This window comes from Necator americanus, chromosome X (genome assembly GCF_031761385.1).
Source record: "Necator americanus strain Aroian chromosome X, whole genome shotgun sequence".
Taxonomy (NCBI): domain Eukaryota; kingdom Metazoa; phylum Nematoda; class Chromadorea; order Rhabditida; family Ancylostomatidae; genus Necator; species Necator americanus.
The window spans coordinates 34,097,810-34,123,511 of NC_087376.1; the positions used below are offsets into that span (position 1 = coordinate 34,097,810).

Genomic DNA, 25,702 nt, shown 5'->3' on the forward strand with positions numbered 1-25,702 from the left:
ACTACAATTCCCCTGCTATGCTTCATGGCAAACCAAGATGATGTAACTGAAAAATGCTCACATGGTACTAAGAATACCTGAAAAATGGTAAAAGCTGTAGAAGCACGGACATCATTCTGTGTTAATTACTTTCAGATCAGCTCTTCCAGTGGGTCATCAGCTATCTTCTCTTTTCAAGGTGGCGAAGAGGCATATAAGAGAGCTCAAGTGGAAATTTCAAGGATCTGAGAAGCAGCGGTAATCGAGGTTTCAGTAGAAAATAGGATAGATGGAAGAATAATAAGAAACTGTGATGAAAGAAGCACGGAAATGTAGATCAACACTCTCACAGTATAACAATAGATTACGCGACTAGGAATCATAAACAAATAGACCGCAGATCGTTGTGGACGCACAGAGATTCTGGACTTCATCATAGAAAGCATAGAACAAAGTTGGACTCTCGTCACAGTGCACATACACAATCAAGCAGCTTTCGTTATACTTCGCTTACCAATGTTGCCCATCGGCATATTCTAAGCGAATACACAGTGACACCTCTAACCCACAATCATCCAACCTCTTCTCGGCTCCTGCTTTAGGTCCATTTACGCGTTCGCACACCGGAAAACGGGCGCACAAGCGCATTCTCGGATTTCAATTTGAGTTCGTGCCGTATGCTATCCTATGACTATGGCGTTTCCTCTCGGCAAGCCACTGAACCCCACTCTTGCATAAATCTTCAGCAACTGATAAGTTCTACAAGTCGCACTGAATTCACAAACAAGTCGCTCACTAATTGTCGAGTAACGAAGTTATACTTCTGAAATAGTTCACGGAAAAGATTGAAAGACCACATAAAATTCAGCTCATCCCTCACCCATGCTTGGTCTCACGGAGAAGAGGAGTCAGGAGCCGAAGAAATAGGCATAGCTGAGTTGAAGTCACAACACTGTGCAGCACATCAACATCTGTGAGACGTTATCCGCGATTAAGGCACCTATTCTGCTCCTAATTATAGTCTTATACTTGTGAAAGAAGCGAACGATGGAATTGTGAAGGTCCAGATTTGGAAGACAATTTTTAGGCATAGAATGAAGCATAGAACGAAATTAATCTTGTCACTTTTTGTGGAACCTTCCCACAAGTGTTTGTTTGCCTGTCAGGGCACTTCTAACCTCCTATTTCTATGCTACCGGCTCTTATTTTGGCGAAAAATCTTCACGTACGTATACGAACTCAGTGCATTTCTTTTATGTCTGAGATAAAGATAATAGACAAGTTACTTCGAACATAACCCACTCAAAACTCCTCAAAACTGCTGAGGGCAGCATTGGGGGAAAATTTTAGACATTGGGTTATTTGGACTGGCAGACAGGATTCGGGAAGTACTTTACTTTAGTGAAAACGCTCCCTATAAATCCACAAATCAGTTGGATAAGGGGCATACAGACTGGTCGGTATTGTCGACGAAGCAAATCTTTATAATGCTGCAAATATTGAGCTCCACCTTACGCGTTTTCATTCATTTGTATGAATGCAACGTCGTGTAAACTAATTAGGCTAAGGGTTCCAGATCTAACTGATTTCTTAATTTCTAGGTGTTTCTCTTTTGCTGTGACACCTGAAAACAACGTCGCGAACCCAAATTAAGTGGTTAGTTAATTTCTTGGATTATGTCAGCATCTTCCTGAAGGGATTGTTCAAACATTTATTCAATTCGGAATCGTAAAGGTTTACGAACGCATACGGGTTTACACAGTGGTTCGAAGAGGGCAATCGATTTGTGAATTCAATGTTCTTATCTTTCCACACAAATATGCTACCAGAAAAAAATACCCCAAAAATACCGCCACTGAGGACAATGCCCACCAGTAGATCGCATGTCCTATAATTTTTCTGGGTCAAAATATTTCAGAAAATAGAGCAGACGCATAAAAAATTGTCATCCGCCATCATTCTTCAAAGAATAACGTTGAAAATGCTAGTAGGATTGGTTCAGAACTTAGAGTAGATAACAACCTACCGTTTCTAGTGCTCATTAAACTACTAAGGGAGCGTTTTGAGAAGAATTTGAACGTGTTCTCGAACTTTGCCAGGGCATATAACGCATTTGCTCGCGATCCATCCCTTGCAAATAGTAAGGACTTTGAACATGAACGCGCAACCAGTAGTAGGTATCACAATAGTTTATGGAAAGCGATCAAATTACCTTCTAAAAAAAGTTTGGATGTTCACATCTAATTTTTTTCTCGAACGTGAAATAAAAACTATAGTAAATTCAAAGAACACTAGTAGTTCTAGTTTGGTTGCTCCCTTCAACCAAACAGGTTGGATGACAGATGTTTAAACAACTATGTTAACCCAACGACGACAGTGCACGTTTTTGCATGTCTGGCACGTGGGACAGGCACGTTTTAGGACACTGTGCAACCGCAGCTCAACATTGAGCCGCGTTGTACAACTTTACCACTTTTTCGTGCAAAGAAATTCTTGCATTTTCACATAATTTAACTCGTATTTTTTGCTAACTGCATTGTTGTAACTTTTTTACTCTCATTCATTCTGCTTACGTACAGTTAATTGAGTTCTAGAAGATCGACGAATCTGAGTTACACGATTTGAAAAATAGTTTTAAAAGACTATTATTTGAATCTGATGAAGATATAACGAAAACTACCGAAAATGATTTTACCTTCAATGATGAGCTACTGCTGCCTGTGGATAAGCAGTCTGATTCGAGAAGTAATGAGACACTGTCGATGTCAGATAGTGAGAATGAACAGAAAAATGGTCAACCAACACAGAAACTCATGTTCTGTGCAAATTTTCTCGAAAGTTTGGTACACATGATCAGTCACGTAGCTGTCACAAACCGATCGACTTTTACGACCGATATTTGAACAAGGAAATGTTGTCAGTAATTGTCGAAGAAAGGAGTAAGCAGAGGAGGGAAAAGAATCCTAAATTTGATCAAACATATGGCTCTGAGATCAGAAACTTCGTCCAATTAGTTGTAATAAATGTAAAAGCCATTTTTGCACTGAATGTTCCTAAAGAATGCACAAAAAGTGTGATTTGCAACAGCTGTTGATTTTAATTGTTATTTAGATTTATTACTTGTTTTCAGAAGATAGAAACATTTTTTCAGGCCCATGTAAAGTGCGATACTATTCGAAGATAATAAACCAATCAAGTACAAAAAAAATTGAAAAATTGGGAAATCACGGAAAATAACCGTTAGAAAGCGTGCGGCGCAACGTTGAGCGGCGCTGTTATCAAAGGGTTAAACTACTAAATATTGCAGTGTTAAAAGAAGTAAAGTCTGCACAAAAAAACACATATGAGGTTACCTGCGGTGATATTCATGCTAATTCAGCCGCTTTCTCACGTGAAGATAGGTTCGTTCTTTCTATCCATATTAATTTGGGTTCCAGCCATCATGTGACCCATATCCAACCTAAAAGAAAGGAGAGCACAAAGAAGTTCAAGTCTTCATGACTCATGACAAGTTAATTTAGTAAGTAGAATAAAATTTGTGATAAGAAAATAACTCACGACCAGAAGCGACAGTTTTACCACCGACGCAGAGATGGCTCAAAAAGCAATGAAAGAATTCCACGAATTTTCGATATTTCTCTCTAAAATACTGTTTATTCATTTTCAGCTCCCCGTAATTTTTTTTAACTTACATTAATAAAACTAGAGATTTAATTTGTCCTCAGATCCTTTACCAAAATATGCCTATGACTTTTTAAGATGCGGCTTGCAGCGAGAAAACTTACTGCAGCTCCGGTTCTCGGTCGAGCGTACAAAAGTGTATTACTTCGAATAATGTTTTCTATAATAATGCAGCTACCGCTGCCCAATGAACCAACGAATGACTATTAATGTCTAGGATCACCTTCGATGCAACATTTGCTCTTCGCAATATCAGGAACTTATTGGTCATATAGCGATACAAGTGGTAAGAACTCATTCGTTATCGACAAGCATTCGTTCCTATCATTCAATTGAGAGTTTCTTTCAAGAATCGAGAACGTTTCCAACGTCTTACTTGCCGCTATTCTATTTCGTGAGCCAGTATAAGACATTTCACCTCACAATCGATCCTACAGTATGCTCATATCTGTGCTCTGCAAGTGGATTTATCAAGCTTCCAAGTCGTTTTCCTGTCATGTGTTAAGTAATCCTCATCCTACCGGTTTCTCCAAAGTAAATGGTATTACATCAAGCACTCAATCTCATATATTACCCTCATTTGTACGCAGTCGCCATTTTTTAAAAACAAATAACACATCTTTAATAAATGCAGCATTTGTCGCATAATCTGTCCCTAACAAGTTGGCTTTTGATATTTGCATTAAGAATATTTACCAGGATCACGCCGCCTAGCAATTGTGCTTGAACAATACTGCGACGAAAAGCGGCACTGACGATAAATTAAGAGGAAGGCAAAGAAGTTTTCGTATGGGACATTGGTAGTTACATTGCTAGTTACAGCGCGAGTTCTTCGGTAATGTGGGCCACTGTATGGCCAAAAGCACATGCGATTTTCGAAGCTACTCTTTGTGACTCCTGACGTCCATGGTTTCCAATGTAAACATCACTAGCAGTTTTGAACATGTTACGAATCACTACGCGTTTGACTGCAAGCGAATGTCGGATTTGGCACGAATAAGAAGTTCTTGCAGCATTTTTTGCAATACTACCCTACTCTAACAATTCCACTGGAAACGCGCGCTAAATCAGGAAAGTCAGTTTTCTTCTGAGGTTTTTCGTGTGAGTCTCATCCGCTGCGACTGCTAGTTGTTGGGAACATTCGTACATTTCTGACTGTTATGATGCAACAGTCCTTGATACATTTGCAATGCATTAGTGTGCGCGATAGCACCGGTGCTATAATTCTACTCATGAAGTAGATTGCTATTTGTAGTGATAATCGTTGACCTGCTGCTAACCCTATTGTGCGAAATAATTTCCAGACGATCCGAAAATGTTCCAGTAGAAGGACTCCTTGATAAGTGTTATTCTGCGAGTTTTACTAAGATTATATGTCATGTTCTTTTTATATAAGCATCTCAGATAGACTTTATAATGATTCACTCTTTTTCACATTCGTGTAGAGTCAAGTCACATCAAAGACTTCACCACCCAGTTCGCCTCAACACTCGCACCGCATACACGTTCAAGGAGATTTTGTGTATTCAACAAATGAGATAATATTTTAGGCAAATGTTGGTCTGATTTAGAATGCTGCCGCTGGTGTTGAGTTCATCTCGTCGGGGCTCAGTTTGTTAGTTTTGATAAAGCTATAGGAAACAGGACAATGTGGTTTCGCATTTACCTGTAGTCATCCATATATCACTCAAGCGTTCGCACTACACAAGGAATTCTTGCTCTCTTACGCAGCAGTAGGTCATGCTATCTTGGAAGTGAAGATTTATTACTCACGATCAAGATCCTTTAAAATGATTACGGAATTCTCACGCTTGTCGCTCAATGAAAAGAATTACCGAAGAAGAAGCATAGTAAATAGCAATGTCACACGCGAAAACAAACATCTTTGCCTTCCCTTTATTCGTGACAGCGTCAGTGCCACTGTTCTTCGCAGCATTGTTCAAGCACAATTACAAGGCGACATGATCCTGACAAATATCCCTAACGCGAACATCAAAAACCACCTTGTTAGGAACAGATTATACGACAAATGTTCTCGATTTCTTCACTTTCTTTCACTACCTCGAACGATTATCTGAGCACTGATCTAAGGTAGTGCGGCAATTGGCGAAAAAAAAAACATTCGATTATTCCAATCAAAATTTATTTAACTCTCTGACGACAACGAAAAGTCGAAACGTCAGAATAACAGAGGTTTCGTCTAAGAACCTCGTAATCATTCTAATAGAAAAAAACAGACAACAGCATTCCAAGACACGAATACCTTTGAAGTGCTTCGAAAAATGTTTAATAACGCAGCTCACACTTGATGTAAAACAGTTCTCAGTTTCAAGCATGCTGCTGTGTATGAATTTCTCTATGGGAATCCCAACTTCCACTCCTCAGACATGTTCTTAAAAAAAAATTGAAGAAAAGGTGGGAATTTAGACAATGTTCCCATACTTTCCATGGAAATTTCAAAAAGACAAAGAGATTCAGGTAGTGTAAGCCATTTTGTGGAGCAAACTTTCTTCTATCAAACATGGTTGAAAGCCTTTATCACGTGCTTTTTCAACGAAGCCATAAGTGTTCATCTGCACCACATCAGATGAGCACTCGTGGCTGATCATTAATGAAGTCACCTATAGTTCTTACAAACAATATAGTACTGCATGCATCGCATACCCTGTAGAGGGGTGCGTACTGTTAGGTACCCACGGCTCCCGCGACAACTTATCCTTAGGGGAAGTGACTGGCAACGGCGATCGTAAATCGCGCTGCGTCGCGGTTAACGGCATCGACAGGGCATTGCGCTGCGTTCGCCTTATGCCCGGCTCATCACGTAGTCCATCGACATCCCTCATCATCTAATAAGGTGCGAAACATGCCTTGCATACTCGAAAATTTTAAGTCTCAAGAACATAAGTTAAAGAGATCTAGCAATTAATATCAACATATTTTTGAGAAATTATTTTATTGGATTTGAGAGAACCCCCATAAGTGCTTTCAAAGCACGAAATTCGAACAGCTGTTGCTTCATGAATTCAAGTTTGTCCACAATGCACACACCTATCCTGTTCAAAATTTGAAAAGCACAGATCAAATTCAAAGTCTAATCAAAGCTTGAGGCGGTGAACATGCTTTCGAATGTGCCGTAGTGCACCGTTGAGTTCCGCGTTTGACTAAAGGATTCGCATTTTGACAAACGCACCACTTTGGATTCCGTCAAATAACTTCTTGAAAAAAGGAAACTTTCAAAAGGAAGAAGAAGAGAAAGAAAGAATGAAGAAAAAGAAAAAGATAGCATATAAACGGTTGTTTGGAAAAAATTTAGACCAACATAACTTTAGTAAATGTCAGATATTATTGTTTCGGACACGAAAGGCGATACGGTGATATTTTAACTAAACAAATCACAAAATTTCCGACTACTACAGCTGCTACGCAATAAGCATTACAAAAGTTTGAAATTTTGGAACGTTGCCAGCTTTATGCTTTTTGATATTGCTTTGTTCTCAGCATTTTCCTTTTTCACATTTCCACTTTCCACGTTGCTACATTGTTACCTTTTTCTTCTTTGAGCCCTCCCAGAAGCCAACTGTTTCACGTAATTGCGATACAAACACGGCGCACGACCTCAGTGACGTGCTGATGGCTCGGGATGTCTTAATGATCACTTCTAGTATAAGATATGTCGGCTTTTTGCTACCGACAACATCTTCTATAGGCACTTATTCGGCTGCACATAACCGACTGTGGGTACCTGACGACCAGATCCAAGAAATTATCTTAAAAGTTAAAGAAACTCGTAAGATTCTCGGCACATGCAAGATGATTAGTATACGTAAGAACTTCAGGTATCAGATTCCAAATGTCTTCATAGCAAAAGTGGGTAAGTCAACGATATCCATAACTGTCTAAACGTATTTACTACAAAACAGCGCTATCCGCAATGAAACACCTGCTCAGGTAAATTCTTTATCTTGGGAACTTTACGTGATAGATTTGCAGAGAAAGTGAAAAAAAAAACAAAAAAAAAACTAAACCTAATCTTTGGAAGTTGAGGATTTCTGAATTCGTGTTGGAGAGACAGTTCTGCGCTCTATATCACAGTATAGATCTTTGCTGCAAGAGCTGAATCCAGCACCAAGTGTATAGTTCCGTGTAAGTAGTAGAGGAAAGAATGTTTGATTATAGGATAATGACGTGTTTCATATGATTCTCAATTGCTCCTCGTTCTGCAGGAATAACAGCTTCATCGGGGTATAAACTTTTGCGTCATGGGCGAAGTTGAACATACAATTAAATATTGTAACAAAAAATACGACTATTTTATATTTCGCTGCGAGAGAAACAAGAAAGGTCAACAAACAAACAAAGATCAACCGCCCGTTTCAAAATTTTCTCCAAAAATCGAGTAACTTGGTAATTGATTTTCGAGTGGACCGATTATCCCCAAACAAAATCGGAGATCCCCTGCAGTCATTTCCTAATCATTTATTGATTCGTTAAAAAAAACCTTTCCGTCCTCTAATAAAAGGTGGTGCGAAAACTAACTAGTGGAAATCCTGATAATACAACAGAAAAGTAAACTCGAGAAATACGACAGAAATGTACGTAATCTCGCAGCTAAACGAAGTCCTAGTACGTCAAAAAGACTTACAAGCTGATCAGAGCCACAGTAGTTGCTAACATATAACCGCTGAATCATCTAGAAGAGTTTTTGCACCACATCATTAGCTAAATACCTCGTCGAACATTACTTTAATACGTAGATCTTATCGATGATACGGCAGCATGTGCAACAAGAAGCTGAGCGAGCAGTCGGATCTCCAGATATGCGCGAGCGTCAACGAGCCAATCTCGAACCGACAGTGCAGGTTCGCCACGAAGTAGCTGCAATATGCGGATCGCACCGTCGAGGTCGTTGCGTTCCACACACCACTTTGCACGAGCAAGAACCTGAAAGAAAATCCCTGTACCATCCTTCACAATGTTGACACAGTAGCTAGGTAACGGTTAGTTTCAAGCAATACCAACGTCATTCGCTTGTGAAGTCTAAGGAACTGCTATTGAGAACTCATATACAAATGAAACGCCCTAACTACGGCGTACTTTGTCTAGAAAACAATTAGCGATATGACAAGCGCGAACGGAAACAGTATACATTTACAACAACTGGATTGAGAAGAAGTACCTTCACGCACGAAGCCAAACTTCGACCACTACTATTAATAAATTCAGCAACGATATGCTGTACTCGACATAGGAATTAACACGGATCTATCCTTCAGGTTATAACTTCTCGGTGACTAGAAATCGTTGCCATTGCCACCAAACCGCGCGCCCGCGCGGCTATGAACTCTGCCGCCTGCCTAAGCTTTCACCTAAGCTCCACTAAAAAGGCGTGTGCTGGCTTCCAAACGTCAATTTTTTTCTCAACGTGTAAAAAAATAACTAGTCATATACTATACATACGTATGCGTATTTACGTGTACACCCAGCAGCACGATGTCATGCAATAAAAAATCAAAAAAAAAAGGTTACCTCAGGATTATCGATACAACGCTTATCAACCACGTCCTCATCGGTGAATTTTCGTGGTAAGTCGAACAGTAGTAGGGATCGCAAATACGACCATAAATATGCAGAAAGTGTGCCACCATTCTCCCCAATTGCCGCAGTGCGACGACCAACCTTGTAAATCTGAAAGGTGTTTTTTTAAATTTTTAAACCATAGGAATTACACATATTTTCATTTTGAAACGGATGCTACATAAAACTAAAGAAAGTTATATTAAATGTGCATTATCGTTAGAATCTCCGTATGCAACCGCGTCCACAGGTCGTCCATCATCCACACCTCACTTTAGCGCTAACGTTGCCGTTTTGAAAAATACAGCAATGAGAATCCATCGCCGCCAAGAACACTCTTTTGAAACTTTTACTTCTTAAAACTTTTTTAAAGCGTTAAATAAGGGCTATGTTTACGTGCAATCCAGTTCGAATTTTAAAGAGACTTAGAAGTATTTTCAATACGAGAAAGGCATCTACGCCTTTGGACAGAAATGGAATTCTGATCAAGTTAATCCGAGCTAATGTTAAATAACGACTAATTTGAGACCTAAATTTGAAAGCTCTAACTCACTCTAGTATTCCGGATTTTTTATGGGAAAAAATGGGATGTAATCGCCTATTTCCGCACTTCTCATCTAAATTTTGAGAGAACAAATCCTGCGAGGTGTAGTTACGTGCTACGGTGCATTCTAAGATCTTCATCAAGAAAAAAAATATTGACGGATTTTCTCAGTATCGTTGTTGTTTATCTCGATGCGAAAGCTGCCGTGGCAAGCATTTGAACAAACCACACTTTTTTACAGTTAGCAATTATAGTTTCCAATTCGCAAATGTTCCGGCACCAGTGAGACTCGAACCCCAGACAGTTCGCTGTCACGGAAGAACTGCAAGCTGTGTTAAGGTAACTGCAGATGTAGACGTGGTGACTTGTAAAGGGTGTAAGTAGTTGCAGAAAAGATGTTTTCTGCGTAGTTGTCAGTCATTTCCATTGGTATGCCATTCTCAATTGGTCCAGTTCCGATAGTACACTATTTTCCACTCCAAATTTTTCCTTGTTCACAAGCATAACTATTCATTTGCTGCTCACCTTGTTAAACCTATTTTTCAGATCCTGTTCCGTATACACGCCTCTCGTTCTCGAATATTCTGGGAATGCAGAGATCAACGAATCAACGAAAGCGTCCTCATATTCACACTGAAACTGGATCAGTTGTTGAGGGCATGTAAACAACACAATGACAACATTCCTCACAAAATCAACAACTTATGAACCGGTCACGAAAGTAAACATCGAAAGAATAAAGAATTCGAGAATTATTTGAATAACTTTCAAGGACTTCAGTTACTGCACAAGTATGGCGACGAAAAGAACACCTTATTCCATGTCAATAGGGTTTCACTACATTCCGTGATAGAAAGACGCCCTGTAGAAGATTTTAAAAAAGAACCCAAGACAGTTAAACCACAAGATTGTGTTGCTCGGAAGAGGTGCAGTAACTTACTACACTAAATATAAGGGATGAAGTGTCTGGCGTTAATCAATCCGCTTGGGATGCGCCACCACGTTCACTTCAATTCAGAATCGTTTGAGGTCTACGAACGTGTAATTGGCCTATACAATGGCTATACAATGGGATGTGTCAAGTCAGTATTTTTATCCTCCCAGACAAGTCTGATACCAATTTATCGACACCGGAAGGATGAAAGGCTTGATGAATTGGTGAGCACTGGGGCGCAGAGTAATTAATACTATTAAAATGGATATACTGGTCATGGGCGTTCCATATATTGAAACCCTGCCACAAACGATGCGCAACGCTCCCATGACCACTTATTTGAATTCCCCAAAATCAGCTATACGAAAAGGAACATTGAGAAAAAAGTTAGTGCAAGTAGAAACCTGCTTCAGAAGTGATAACGACTCTTCGAGAGGGAAACGACGTTGTTCCATATCCTCGCCAGCTTTGTTACCATGCTTGATGGTATCGATCAAGTTGTGGCATGCAATCCAAAACTGTTTTGCTCTACGGTTCTCCATGTCCTTAGTTGAGTGATGGAGGTTGGAAATTCAATAAAACCTAGTTCGAACCTACCATCGCTACTCTGCTGCTAAGAGCAGACTCTATGCCCTCTAGTCGACTCAAAGCAGCTCCGACTTGACGACTGTGTAGACCACGTTCAACTTTTACAGCCTGGAATACAGAATAAAAATTCCTATGGATCTTCCCACTTCTTGAAACACTTTAAGTAACACATCGACTGAGAAACTAAACCTCTTCCAGCTTTTGATTGTGTTCAATTTCAAAAAGCTGGCGCTGCGTGCGTATTACTTGCTCAAGGTGCTCAGAATGTGCAGCAGCTGTTCGCTTTAGCTGCTCCTCCATTTCGACTTCCCAAGCAGAACGATTCTTCAGTATCTAAAGCACATAGAAATAGGTGTGGTAACAAAACATTGAAAGGCTAATGTGCACATTCTAACTATACAACTGTGTTATATAGTTATATACAGTAACACACTTTTGTTAAAATTAGAAATATTTCACGTGCTTGCAGAACTCGTAGGGGAGATCCTGGAACTTGTACTGCCACTTCAAAAGGACTTTTTATGAATGATGGTCCCATAGGTCATCTTTGAGTTCGTCTCTCTAGTGTGAGAGAAATGGAAGAGTTACAACAACCCGACAAACATGGGCTACACCGACGAGACGACCAAACTATTCTGCACACTTCATGGATCCAATCACAAGATTACACATGCAACGCATCAAAAGCACCATTTCAGGGTAGGATTCCTCCTGCATAGACTAAAAGACAACCTGTGGGACATCTATTTATAAGAAGTCCTAAAATAACTTATCAATCATGGTGACTATACTAATTAACGTAATTACTATTAATTAGCCAACATAGCGGAGATAGTAACGTTCGCTTTCACTACCAATTTGTTTCAACGTATTAGTTCCAAAAATGAGACGATTTCCATTTCCAAACCTAGCAACAACTGTGACTCTGAAGTCAGAGATTTTAGCATTGAAAAGATCCTTAACCTAAGTTTACCCCACTGCTGAAATCCACAATTATGTAAGGCGATAGAATAAGATTATGGGGAAAAAGCAAGCGTCAAGACAAAGCAATTCAAAGCCGAAGCGTCGAAAATTCCTGAAAAAAAAAACAATAACCAACCGCCCTTTCAATGGCAACGTCTTGCTGCTGCTGGACGCGCTGCATTTCGATTCTAAGTCGTTCGGCTGCTATACGTTCATCGGCTTCACGTTGATCAGCAATGGCATCTGCGATGTGCTGCTCTTCACGGACCTATTAATAATGTCACTGCTAAGGATGGTGTGAAGTAAACACAACAGCAACATCATGAAAAAAAGAGAAGACAGAAGGAATGGTCCCAGACTAGTTTTTCCTGCTTCATGTTACTTAATAGTTCAATGAACAATACCGTACAGTACCATACTGTCCAAGCGGCCGGTTTGCAAATATGATAAAAGCGCTGCATCTCACTGCACGTAAAAGAGATCACGTTGCAGTGGAGTGATAGGCAGGCCTCCACTACTTTTGGGAATTTCTCAGTGACGAATAGTTTTAAAAGATGTTGCTCCCCAAAAAACGGCGCTCTTGCGCGAAAATTTTATCTCACTGCAGCATATTCAGGTGCAGTCAGGTGATATGACCTGAAGCCTGATGCGATCCCTGTACAACTGTGTGTGTATATGATCCCTATTCACTTTCCCCCATAATTCTAGTGGAGTCACCGTCGATGAAGCAATCCTATCCTAAAGTTGACATTAAAATGCTGGAAAGGGACATAGTGTTAACCTGCCTAAAAAGTGGATTGGACGTAGACCCGTGCCTTAAAGTAACCACCGAGACCACGAAACGTCATACAACGGATTTATTCTTGTCGAATTTTCTTAAAAGCAGCACCCCACGAATCTGGGGCGGTACGGGTTCCAGGTGGGTTGTGAGGGTACGAGATCGTAGACTGTGGGAAAGAGGAATGATTCCGTTCATCTATATCTGTATCAGTGGAAACGGACGACCCCAGAACGTTGTTTCTAACGACGTCCTCTATTGCAGCACGCCACCCTTGCGCCGCCAGAAACAGCATCCCGGGGTGGTCCGTTTCCACTGATAGTTTATGGCACAAACCTTACAGTCGTTGTTGAATAAGAGGTATCCGTCGAAAGGGAATAAGCCGAAATTTGAAATGAAATGCTTTCGTAATTGACCCTATAGTTCGTAGTTTCAGGATGTCATCGGAGCAAATATCGTTTTGAAAATATGAGGTACAAAACATACGTGAATGTATACTTTTCCTTACAAACATTGAGAGTAAATTGCGCCGTTGTGAATTTAAAAGGTTGCAAATTTCTTAAGAGAGAAACGGCTTTTCGCACATTTTTGTGACATCCGCTAGTTAACCCTATACTTGCGGACTGCACTAGAATGCTCCTTGATGTGATTTCAGTGCGCAAAGTTATCAAAGAAAATGTGAGAAATCATCTGTTACACAACACACTTAGTACCAGAAACAGTTACCTGCTGGTCCGAAAGCTGCCGTCTCAAATGATCCACTTTCAAATGTGCATGTGCAATAAGAGCATTCAGCTCCTCTTCAGTCAAGTTCTTGTCCTGAAGCTAATTGACCTCTTGTTCTCTCTTAAAGATTAGAAAATAGAAACGCACCTTCGAATTGATGTCAACATTGGGAAGAATATTTTTCATTTCTAATGCAAACTGCTTACGACTGCGCTCAATAAGATCTCTATATTGATTGAGGATTGTAGATTCCTGGCGCGCCTAAGCAGAAAATTCCACTTTCTAGTTAACTAGAAAGTTCATCCAAATAAAACAAAACAAAAAAACACTACCTTCGAGACCAACCCATCCAGTTCATCTAATTGGTGAGACAACTTGTTAGCAGTTTCAGTAGCATTTATGAGCAGAGGATTATTAGACGTTGTTGGATCGGTTTTGCCGATATTGATAATCTTCAAAAAGTAGAGATTGCAAAGAAACTTAATAAAATCGTCTTCTCACCTTCCTAAGTTTGTCAATGTAATTTCTTCCATCAGCCTCTGCAATTCCGTCTTTATGAGCAAGCGATTCTGCATGTTGAAGTGCCGATGTTACCTAAAGCAAAACCTTCTAGTCGCTGCCAGCTCATGGTGCAAACTCATCGAGGCAAACCTTGTTAAGCTTTACTAAATAAAAGTTTACGATACTCAAATAAAGGTGCATCTTCACAAATGTAAAATATTACTACGGTCAAGATGAAGCAAAAACGTGTAGCAAGAAAATCAAGACCCCATCAGACATTTTTTCAATGGAATTTTTGTGAAACCATGGTCACTACTGCCGAAAACGAGGAAGAAATGAATTGGGTGTCCGAAGGTATCGTTAACTGTTTCATCCTCGAGATTGCGCAGCTAAAGAAGGGTCAAAATGACATGAAGCACGTACGCAACGCGTACGCGGCTTCTCTTGAGGCGCTTCGGTGGAGTGTAGCGGCTAGGAGCGTGATGAAATCCTTGCTGGCACCACCCATCGCTGCGGTTTGCGACAGCCCCAACTCGGTTCCAATTGCTGCCACCACCACAATATATATATATATATATATTGCTAAGCATATATATATATATACATGTATATATATATATATATTGCTAAGCATAAAAGCACAACTAACAAAAGGAATCGATGGTGACAAACAATAAAGCCGATGAAGCCACTAGCATAGAAACAATAATGTCTATTTTGCCACATTAAAGGCATCACCCCACGAATCTGAGGTGGTGCAGATTTCAGGTGGAATATTCGTATACATGATGGGAGACTACGGAGAGAGGGGTGATTCCGTCCATTTCTTCCTAATTGCCGTAAAAAACGGCCCGGAAGATACGGCTTCAGGCGTTTTGGCGCACTATTTTCTACAAGGGGTTCGATTGGAGCGCGCCAGCCTTGTGCGGCGCCACATCTTCCGGGCCGTTTTTTACGGCAATTAGGAAGAAATGGACGGAATCACCCTCCTCTCCATAATCTACTATCCCTTATAAGAATACTCCACCTGAAATCTGCACCACCTCAGATTCGTAGGGTGATGCCTTTAACTACAAAATTGTACGTTCTGCCCATTTGGCGAGAATTTTCACGGACAGTCAAAGATCAAACTCAAACTCTTAACTCAAACTTGGCACTGCACATCGCACAGCGGAATTCCGCGTTAGAATGTGCGACTAAATGTGCAGAACAACATTTGAACGAGGAGATCGAGCAACATGTTCATCAGTAATGTAGTGAGCAGTGAGGAGGAGTGAGGAAGACATGGAACATTGCTTTAGGCAATGATCAGACCATTTTGCCTGATGCGCAAAAGAAATCGTGGGAAAAAAAAAGCAGCTGGGATCCTAGCAATCCCTCCCGTAAGTTGGTTGCGTGTGCCGGCACCCGGTCCACCTAAGTGGGAGGCGACTGAAGAAACTTCGCGAAGACCATATCGATTTGGCGCCACGGTTGACGTTTTTGATCTCGAAGGAAGCAGAAGGAAAAGAAAGGATGAGCAATTTATTAAGCGAAATAAACAGCGAGAAAGAGCTGAAATAGTGGTTTATAAAGCAACAACGAAATAACGCGTGAGACTTCTCAGACTTTTCCCTCGTACTTTTCGTTATTCTTTTCTTCTCTTATTATAGAGCATTGACAGAACAGTGCAATCTTAACAATGTCCTCTTCTAGTAGTTTTGTCGTTTGATTTCCTCCTCGAGCCCCTCCGAAATATTAGTTTGTAGGGAGTTTTCGTGTAGTTGTGCATGATTCGCACATGTTTTGATAAGAATCATTGAAGGCATCACCCCACGAATCTAACGTGGTATGGATTTCCAATGCACAAACTCTATACGGGGTCGTAGATTGCGTGATCAGGGGTAGTTCCGCTCATCTAATCGTAGTTTTAAAAAAAACGACGTGAAAGGTACCCTTTTCACGACGATTTCAGTTGCAACGCTCCACTGGCACACGCGCTGCATCCTGCTGCCCAGCGGTCGAAAGCCAGTGAGTTCTCCTCGACTGCCTGTTCAAGTGAAACCTATGAATAGGTTGCTTAGAGGACCAGAACTTACACATAGAAGAAAGTGCTGACGTTCCTCGTAGGAACTAAAGCGGTCCCCAAGCCATTTTTTTAGGACGATTAGGTAGAGGTGAGTGGAACCACCTCTGATTCCGGAATCTACAACTCCATCTCTAGTTTTTGCCGTGGATTCTCTCACCACGTCAGGTTTGTGGTATGCTACGACTAAATCTCGTGATTACATAATAATCCAAAAATTCACTATTTCATCGAATCTTTAGCCAGTTTACTGCGGTCGCGCTAGTCAACCCGATTTCCTCGACCGACTCGTGCGAAGCCATTTGCTTCGTACTCGACTACGCAGTCAAATTGCACTTCCCACTGGCCGGCCTAAGCTCAAATTAATTCAAACTTGGGCGACGGTGCAACTATCCGTTCCGCCAGTTGAATCCTCGCTCTGTGAGGGGTTTACTACGACGTCAGATTTCACATCATACGACACTTATCACAATGCATATTATTCGGAAAACACGAAACCATTCTTGAATACTGAACCAGTAAAAAAAAACTAAGGACCTTTTCCCAGTTAGATGTATGAGGATCGTCTACAGTCGATTTCACTAGATTGGCATGATCATTGATTGCATTGATTGTCATAACCTTCGCCTCCGTTGCCGCTCGAACTTTTGCCTCAGCGGACTGGATTGCCGAAATCAGTGACGACTCCAGTTCTACAGAAGAAGTGATAACACAAACAATTTTAAAAAAAATCAGCTTAGTATAAACACCATAGAAACACACCTTTACTTCTTTCTGCGCTGAGTACAGGATTGGACTTCGGAGGATAAGCATCTTGAGGCGATGTTATGTCAACTGGATCCACATGAACTGGCTGTCTCTTTTCGAGCTCTGGGAGAGGAATTCTCGGAAGAGGAGGTAGAACCTTAAATCCTTCCTAAAAAAGACCAATAGGCATTAGGAAATAGTGAGATTACCTCATCGGTTATCTTCTTCGGTATTACGCTGGCAACCTGCTCCTTCAGATCGACAAGATGTTGCTTAGCTTTACTGAACGTAATTCATATTGCAGCATATTAAACAAAAAGAAAACGACAACTTACGAAAACGTTGATGATCCTAAAACCCTATCAAATGCAGGTTTCACCAGTGGTAATGTGGTTTCCGCCTAAAGCTTGAATACATTAGAGGAAGCAAAGAGTGGGATGCTAGGTATTTTCTTAATTATGTTTGCCACATTGGTTTGTGCATGATATATGCTTATCTTCATGCCCATCTGTTCGACTCGACACTTCCTCCAGCGCTCTGTTACGCAGCGGAGACGTGGGCAGTCACTACTGTCACGCCTTGGAAGCTACTTACTACCCGCAGAGCCGTTGAAAGATGTCGTCTGAAGTTCAACCGCCGCAGACAACACCTAGCCGTTTTTCGCAGCTCGAATCAAGAGTAATGTACCGTCTTCGCGACCCAGCGAAATAAATACGGAAAGCAAAGCATAAATGAGCCGGTCACATGAGAGGAATCCACGATATATGGATTGATACCAAAAGATGTTAAACCTCCTCGACGGAGACCGCCAACGAAATGGCGTAATGTGTTCTTTGCACGGAAGGTCCAGCTGAGAGTTCAGCTGGATACAGCCCAAGAACCTCGTTAACGTCACCCACGAAACTTGAGAACATCTATGGATGACGATGGAGAGGAAGGAAGTGGCTGGAAAAGATGCTGGGCCACGCACGTTCAGTGAAGGCGGGCGCGGGCCATCCAAGCGTAGGTGTGATAGGAAGGAGCCGAACGCTCCTCAGGTAAAAGGGGTCTAGCTCATGGGGTGCAAGCCCAAGTGATGAGGACACCTTTCCCAACCGTCCAAAAGTGAACCTGAGGAGTATTGCAGTATTCTAGGCTGGGAAGTTGAAAATTCGCACAAAATGGTTCATCACAAAACACAATGAACAGTAAAATGGGCATTACTAAGAAGCTCGGACGCAATGGAGAACCTGCAGAAATAAAACCTGACCAAGAAATAAAACCCCGGAAAATCAACCAAAAATTTTCAAAGTTTCCCAGCCAGGGAACTTGAGGAAGTGAATATTTCAAAACATGCAGCATTCCTGAATACATACATTTAAAAAAAAATGAAGACCTACCTTATGCCGGAACTCTGGATCCATATACGCATATCCGATAATACCTCCACTACCAGCAGCTAAAGCCACAATAGCAAGCGTTAACTTGCGCGCTCCAGATTTTCTAAAAAGCTCAGTAATATTGTGAGCACCTCCGCAATGGCTAAGATAAGCTCAAATCGTAGGGAAAGAGTGTGTAATCGCACGTTAAAAATACTGTAAAACCTCATAATGAAAACAGGATTGAATGAATTGTCCGAAAGTGAATTTGAGGACGAAACCAAACGAAATTCTAAGGTGTTGTTTCTGGTGTACTTTTCACGTACTGATCTTCGAAATTATAGCCAGGCCCAAATGTACGTTGGTATTTTCCCAACGGGGGAGAGGGAGAAGGGTTGCAGGAGGAGGTCGTAAGGGGTCATCTTCAATACCTACCTTTGAAATAAAATGGTACAACATTTGAATGAATGATTGAGAAAGACTCGAAACCTGCACAGCATAACTTAGCTAAGATGAGGACACAGAAGGCAGAAAATGGTAAAAAGATCCCATTCCTATTATCCTAGTAACGGGACTAATGTGCTCGTTGAGCCAATCCTGATGGTGGATGAGCTGGCATTTTCTTCCTGCCCTAAACTATGTTTGATGAGTTTTTTTTTTTTTGGTCACTCAAACAGTGAAAAACCGAACATACGGTCAGAGTCAATATAATGGCAAACCATCGAATACTCAAATATTAGGTTGTTCGGATGAAAATCCGACTTTTCACAGCAATTTCAAAATTTCACACAAAAGTAGTGCCAGCATTTTATTCTATTCTATGATATATTCCTCACAATTATCATCAAAATTCCACCAATGTCCAAGGACTGTATGGTGGATGTGGCAAGGGAGTCCGGCCCACTTCTTCAATCTTCTGATGAACGATCTTCGCAATATGCGACGAGTTGTTGGCGTCACTCAGCTGATGCAGAATCCACTTACCTTCGCAATTGGTCTTTCCAAGTGAGTGAAAGTGTTTGGAGATGGTCTAGTTGGAACATCCAAGTTCCAAACATCGAAAGTTAAAACGAGTTCACCCGTCCATCGAGCTGGAATCGGACTCGATAGCAGCTTCCAGCAATTCGTTTCTCTTTTTTTCGTGTTCCTCGTCTTCAAGAGTTACGTCGCCATTCCGGAATCGCTCAACCAAGCGATGACACAGGCTTTGTGAAATGGCGCCTTCTCCAAACGCTATACGAACCGCACGATGCGGATCGGTGCTTTTACCTTGCATGAAGGAGTACAACATACAAGCGCGCACGATGCGTTTCTTGTCCATTACTTCCTAGAGCAAATTTTCTGCTAAAAATGCAAGAAGGTAAACAAAGAAAGGATGAGAATAAACACCACGAAATGATGAGGGAAAACTAGTGAAGTCGCATTTCAATCCAAAAACCTAATAAATGAATAAATGAGGCATTACAAATGAATTAGTAAAAGTTGTGAAGCTAATGAAATGAAAAATAAATCGTTCAAGAGCATGTAACTATTCAAAAACTTTGATACTCATAAAAAAATTAAATTACTACAACAACTATCAAATCTAATTATTACAATCTTTTTGGCCAATCATTTTATACAAGAGAGATGGAAGTAACCAGAGCTGACTTAGTACTGAGTACTAAGATACCGTAGGAGGCGACCTTCATTTCCTTCATAACTTTGCAGTGCTCCTTCACTTCTCGATTACGCCAATATCAACATTCTGAAGATCCTATTTATCTAACCCATTTATTAAGATATTAAGGTAGCGAGCATATACTTTTGAGAGTAGTGGTGATGGTGCAAGTTGGCGGCGCATCGTGGTGTAGCCACAGTTTTATCGAAATGGCCAGGGATCAATGTTTAGCAGAAGTGTTAAAAAAAATGTACAACAAACAGACGTAACAAATGCAAACTAGTGAGAGTTATTAGCAAAATTGGTTTCAACTGAAACAAGGAAATAAAACTACTCTGAAAACTCTGACGACACTGAAAAAGTTTATAAAATTTAAAAAAGGCATAGGAAGGAAACCTGATAGAATTCGGAGAAAAATACTATTACAGGAGTATCTGTACGCACTGTGAAAGTCAATTTTTTTCTCGAAATTTTTTCTGCTTGGAATGAGAAGGCGAATGTTGCTCTCAAAACGCTTCAACAAGATAGGACAAGAATTCTTAGAAAGTACAATAGCCATCTGGATGATGTCATTCTTCGAAATTAAATCGTATCTTTAATGGTGTTACACATACGATCCCAGGAGAAATAAGAACAGAAATCCGTACGAAAACTGCTACTTGAATCCCACAGCTTCATGTCAGACTTTCTGTGATATAACAGCAAACTTCTCAATATAGATTTTTCATTCAAAAATGGTCAAAACGAAAAGAGATCAAACATTACTATCAACTTCACTTCATGGCAAACATAAAGGATTGAGTCATATAGACATGCTTTGTTCTAATAATCAAAACAGCAGTCGCAGTTTGTGTAAAGCAATACAGTCTTGCTGGATTTGAAAGAAGAAGATTTTTTCCACAAAATCCAAAAGAGTTATAAGTAATAGCGAGAGCTTACAACTAGTCCTGACTTCCTCCACGAAGTTCCGATCTGATCTTAGCAGAACTGATCGAAATCCCATTTCTATGAAGGATGAGTAGATTATTCACCACTTTTTCCTTGTTCAGTTTGAATTCCCAACCTCTCCTCACATAAATTGTATATTCCTTTCCTCTCAAAGGTTGTTATTGAACACTTCGATATTCAAGCTACAACTTTTTTAAGCTTAAACTTCATAAGTTATCAAGTTTATTTACATCCTTCCAATCAACGCTTATAACAAAACATACTTCGACGACGGCTTGGGAAGGTGAGGTGGAGGTGTCGGCGCAGTCTGTACCGCGTAGTTCCTTACGCTTTTTGCACCCCACACGATACGATTTTTCTAAGAGAGAAGACGTAAGTTTGAAAAATGGACAATAATTAAATAATCATGTTCTTACAGTGGCTGCTCGAAGCATATCCCTAGAGAGCCCAATCCAAAACAAAAGCAGACCACTCTAGAAAGTTCTGCTGAATGATTATATTATGGTAGCATGGTATAGAGGTAGCACAACCGAGTAATAAAGGAATATGAAACCAATAGAACAAAAACTCCACGAAAAAAAGTAAACGATCATGATTGTAACAAAGACTTCGTAAGCAGCATTGACCTAGCTTAGCGATAAAAAGAGAAATTCAACAAAATCCCACCGCATGCTATAAGAACGAAATAAACTTGCGCGCTCGGGTATGCAAGACCCGAGATTAGACGTAGTATGAAATGCGTGCAGTGCAAATATCGCAAACCGCACACTAGATTTAACAGCACCTATTAGAATTATCACAGAACTGCACACGACGCCATCATTTAATCTTCACTATCCCTGGTATGGTTTATTCACCAGTTTTTAACGCATAACTTGGTGATGACATCTGCGGTTGTTTCCGTTTCTTTCTCGTATGGTCAGATGTAGTGTAGTTGTTTATGAGGAAAGCTAGTAGAAGACTTCTCTTATGGTTAGATTATTGCTGAGTTCAGTCCATCAACGTGCAACCCAGTTTGCTTCTTACCACGTTGCGTGAAGTCGGCTGTATTGTGTGCATTAAAAGAAAGGAACAAAAAAAAAGATTCATTTGAATGCATTCTCAATGCACATCGTATAGGAAACTGTAGCAAATAGTATCGGAATAACAATTTCTTGAAGCCATGACTTTCTTAAACCCACTGGTCTGACAGTTTTAATAACATTTCGGCCTGGAATAGCTCCTCGTTCCTTTACGTTCCGCATGTTGACGTATGCTGCAACAAATCAGGAACCGCCGCACTGCTTAGTACGAACGATATAAATATTAAATCCGAGGAAACACTAGCAGGAGGAACATGTGGTATTCCAGAACCACTATAATCCACTGCTAATATTATATTATTGTATTCCCACCTTCTACGACATATCGAAAATTGAATATAACTCAAATTCTAAAGCTCTGTGTGCTCCTTGCGAAGTAGATTGGAGGATGGATGGAAGCATCATCCTTGTCGAAGCTTAAAACGGTACTCCTTGATGTATGATTTTGATCATGTAAGCGAATCCTTGAACACAAGAGAAATTTCCGAAAAATGTATGTGGTATGTTGCTTGTGTTTATTTATTTGCTCTTTAGTTGTTTCCTTAGATAATATAGCTATCTTACACAGTATCCAACAATTCATCTCCATACATACACGACGATAGTAGACTGGAAATACTTGCTCTTTCGGAAGATAACTTTTGCTCGTTTCTCGATCTTGGGGAAGGTGCTTGAAGCTAACGGATAGCGGAGAAATGAGAGGCAAACATGGACGGAAACTCTCTCGTCACTAATCGCTATCTTCCACCAGCAGTCTCATACTAATAGGCATAGGTTATATCTCGTGCTTCAGTTCATTTATCATCTTTTTTTTTGAACAAAAAGTCGTTCTTAGCCTCTTTATGGACGACGACTTTATCTTCCATGATCCTTCATTCTTCAGTTTCTAAAAACACTATTTACTTAAGCCTAAATATTGCATACAACTTTATAGCTCCAAATGCCGTAAAAGAACAGAAATCTAGATTGTTAAGAGAATGGATGGTCGCAAGCGTTTGAGTAGGACTACACTAAGCGCTCTACCGCTTTTTCTCCCATATATGTACAATGTCCCCATATTTAGATCTCCCAATTTCTCCTTCTATTCATTTTTCTGACATGTACCAATTAAGTATGTATGAATGAACACTCAGATGAGTTTAAAACATTCAAAACATTGCTATCTTGGAACTACGCGTCCAAAAGTACGAGTTTTTGGGAATCTTATCGTTATTGTTGGCAACATACTGGCATTCGTCACTATTTCCGATCGGTTGGTGAAACTCGTGGAAGTTTCAATTTTTTGATTACTCAGATGTTCGAGTGGTTGGACCCTCTTCTGATATTTCGAATGTCCCGGTCTTGAAGAGTATGAAGTAATTTCGAATGAAAGTTAGTTTGAATATTCGAGTAAATATTCGCTGGAAGGGCATTTATGAACATTAGATTGAACGAACGCATTTGGCAACAAAAAGGGTGATGCGGTGGTAAGGTGGAGAGGGAGTTGTGGATGGTAGAACTCTCCTTATAATAAATGTTACGGTTGTCATCACATGCGCGTTCGGTACGTCTAGCTCTTCTTGTATGATTCAACTTTCTCAAATAGATGCTCTATATTCATTTAAGCGGTTTTGACCATCGTTCAATTATTCTATTATTATGCTATAAAGTTCTATAAGTCCTAGACCAACTAATGATTAAAGATTGATGGATAACGGTGTTCTATAGAATTCCTCCACGAGCTTCTCTTGCAGGTCTGATGACGTTCGCTAACAAAAAGAACAGAACGTTAACAGAAAGAAAGAACTGAAGTGAATCTTAAGGAGAACGTTGATAAGTGTGTTTGAAGTGTAAAACAGCGGTTTCATCTTCCTCCATTTCGTCATTTGCCAGCCGTTCGTCGGCCACATTTCATCACTAAGAGTGTATCGGCACAGACCACTGCTCAGATAAGTTGTTTACAGCAGATATGCGCCGGTTTTCATGCCTTGAGCAGTAGCTGGCTATTCAGTGCCGAGTACCAACTGTCTCTAGCCAGCCAACATCTGTCGACAAACGTACTTCTGAATGTTTTACGCCTAAAAATGTGCTGAGTCTTATTACGATCTTACTTTGATTGTGATGTATGTTTGTTGGGATGCAATTGTATTGCAACTACCCATTTCAGAATGTAAGCTGTTGTTCAATATTACATTTCCGAACAAATGCACCCCACTTTTTTCAACACTTTGGCGATCGCGCAACGTACCAGTCCCTAGCGCACTATTGTCTAAAAGGGACCATGACCAAACGGAAGAAAGCTGTAGGTCGCGTTGATCTTCCTTTCTCCTCAATTATTTAGAATGTAATTTTTTTCACCAACTGTGCATGATAACAGCAATTTCAAGCCCGTTCAAATTGACGGCATCGAAATCACACGTTAGCAAGGAAATACATCTTCAACCTTTAATTCACGGGAAAGATGTACTGTCAACAACGCACAGCCGTCAAAGTGCTAAAAAGAATTGAATCTTTTAACAGGGGTCAAAACGACCTGAACTTTGAAGCAATTGCGGAAAATGTTGTGATCGTGAGGGGCCCTCTTTATCCTCAATTGCTGAACGAGGATATCACCTCACTAATTCGAGCTCAACTGTCCATTTGCACTGCAAGCGATGTCGTTTCGACCCAACGATATGTCAATGATAGCTTTAATTTGACAGTCCGTTCATCAGGTGCATTTATGACGTGTTTTTGAACCGTTTTCGTCTAGTCCTCTTATTCATCTGATTCTTGTTCCTACTAGTTGCTTCTCTTCGTGTTCATGTTCCTATTGGCGTGGATTGTAGCCAAGCAGTACACAAGTTTAATTGTGTTTTTTTGGGGGGGGGGGGGGGGGGGGGGGTTTTTTTTTTTTTTTTTTTTTTTAATTAATTTTTTTTTTTTTTTTTTTTGGGGGGGTTGGGGGGGGGTTTTTTTTTTGTTTTTTTTTTTTTTAACTCCCCCCCCCCCCACAACCCCCCCCCTTTAATAATATGATTACTCGTGGTTAGGTTTCTTTTTGCAAATCTGGTGGTGTTTGGTGTGGAAAATATGAACATAATGTTGCATATGCATTATTATTATTTATTATTATTATTATTATTATTATTATTATTATTATTATTATTATTATTGCTATTTAATAGTCGTCGGCTATCATTTGTTTTTTTTATACTTAGTAAAACATATCGTTAAAATTACACCTCGTGCAAAACTGGCCGACGGCTGCATCTAGCTGGAAAACCCCGTTCGCCCTCCTAAACTTTTCCAATCTCTTGCCTCTACCTTTTCTGTATGATATCACTTGGAGAATTTTTTGCACCTAATACCAATTGTGACTACAATTCATTCACTGCATCATACCTGCTCACACTCCCTGTGAATTGTGCTCGGAAATAATCGTATACCTATGTTCATATTCAACGACGATATTTGTCGCTGCCTTATTTTCTCTTTGAAAACAGAAATCCAAACATGGGAGGATTTTCAAAACACAGCACTGGTGAACGTCGTTTTAACTTAGCCCCTAAATTGAGCCGTCATAACCGCCTAATTAAATTAAAAACCATAGGCT

The 25,702-nt window shown here is 40.3% G+C and overlaps 2 protein-coding genes across 2 annotated transcripts; one reads left to right on the top strand and one right to left on the bottom strand.

Annotated features, from left to right (window-relative positions):
- Nucleotides 1-3,571: 3,571 nt before the first annotated feature.
- Nucleotides 3,572-4,165, top strand: RB195_026277 (uncharacterized protein; the record flags this gene model as incomplete). The annotated part of the gene is made up of 4 exons (XM_064214759.1): nucleotides 3,572-3,652; nucleotides 3,739-3,796; nucleotides 3,878-3,946; nucleotides 4,011-4,165. The coding sequence occupies 4 exons, from the start codon at nucleotides 3,572-3,574 to the stop codon at nucleotides 4,163-4,165; spliced, it is 363 nt and encodes a 120-aa protein (XP_064070640.1).
- A 4,238-nt stretch (nucleotides 4,166-8,403) lies between these two features.
- On the bottom strand, nucleotides 8,404-21,480 carry RB195_026278 (uncharacterized protein; the record flags this gene model as incomplete). The annotated part of the gene is made up of 18 exons (XM_013447088.2): nucleotides 8,404-8,601; nucleotides 9,187-9,345; nucleotides 10,304-10,411; nucleotides 11,117-11,257; nucleotides 11,310-11,408; nucleotides 11,490-11,633; nucleotides 12,400-12,531; nucleotides 13,768-13,860; nucleotides 13,915-14,028; nucleotides 14,100-14,219; nucleotides 14,269-14,361; nucleotides 16,871-17,025; nucleotides 17,096-17,237; nucleotides 17,290-17,362; nucleotides 17,416-17,480; nucleotides 18,460-18,562; nucleotides 21,310-21,404; nucleotides 21,463-21,480. The coding sequence occupies 18 exons, from the start codon at nucleotides 21,478-21,480 to the stop codon at nucleotides 8,404-8,406; spliced, it is 2,052 nt and encodes a 683-aa protein (XP_013302542.2).
- Nucleotides 21,481-25,702: the final 4,222 nt, after the last annotated feature.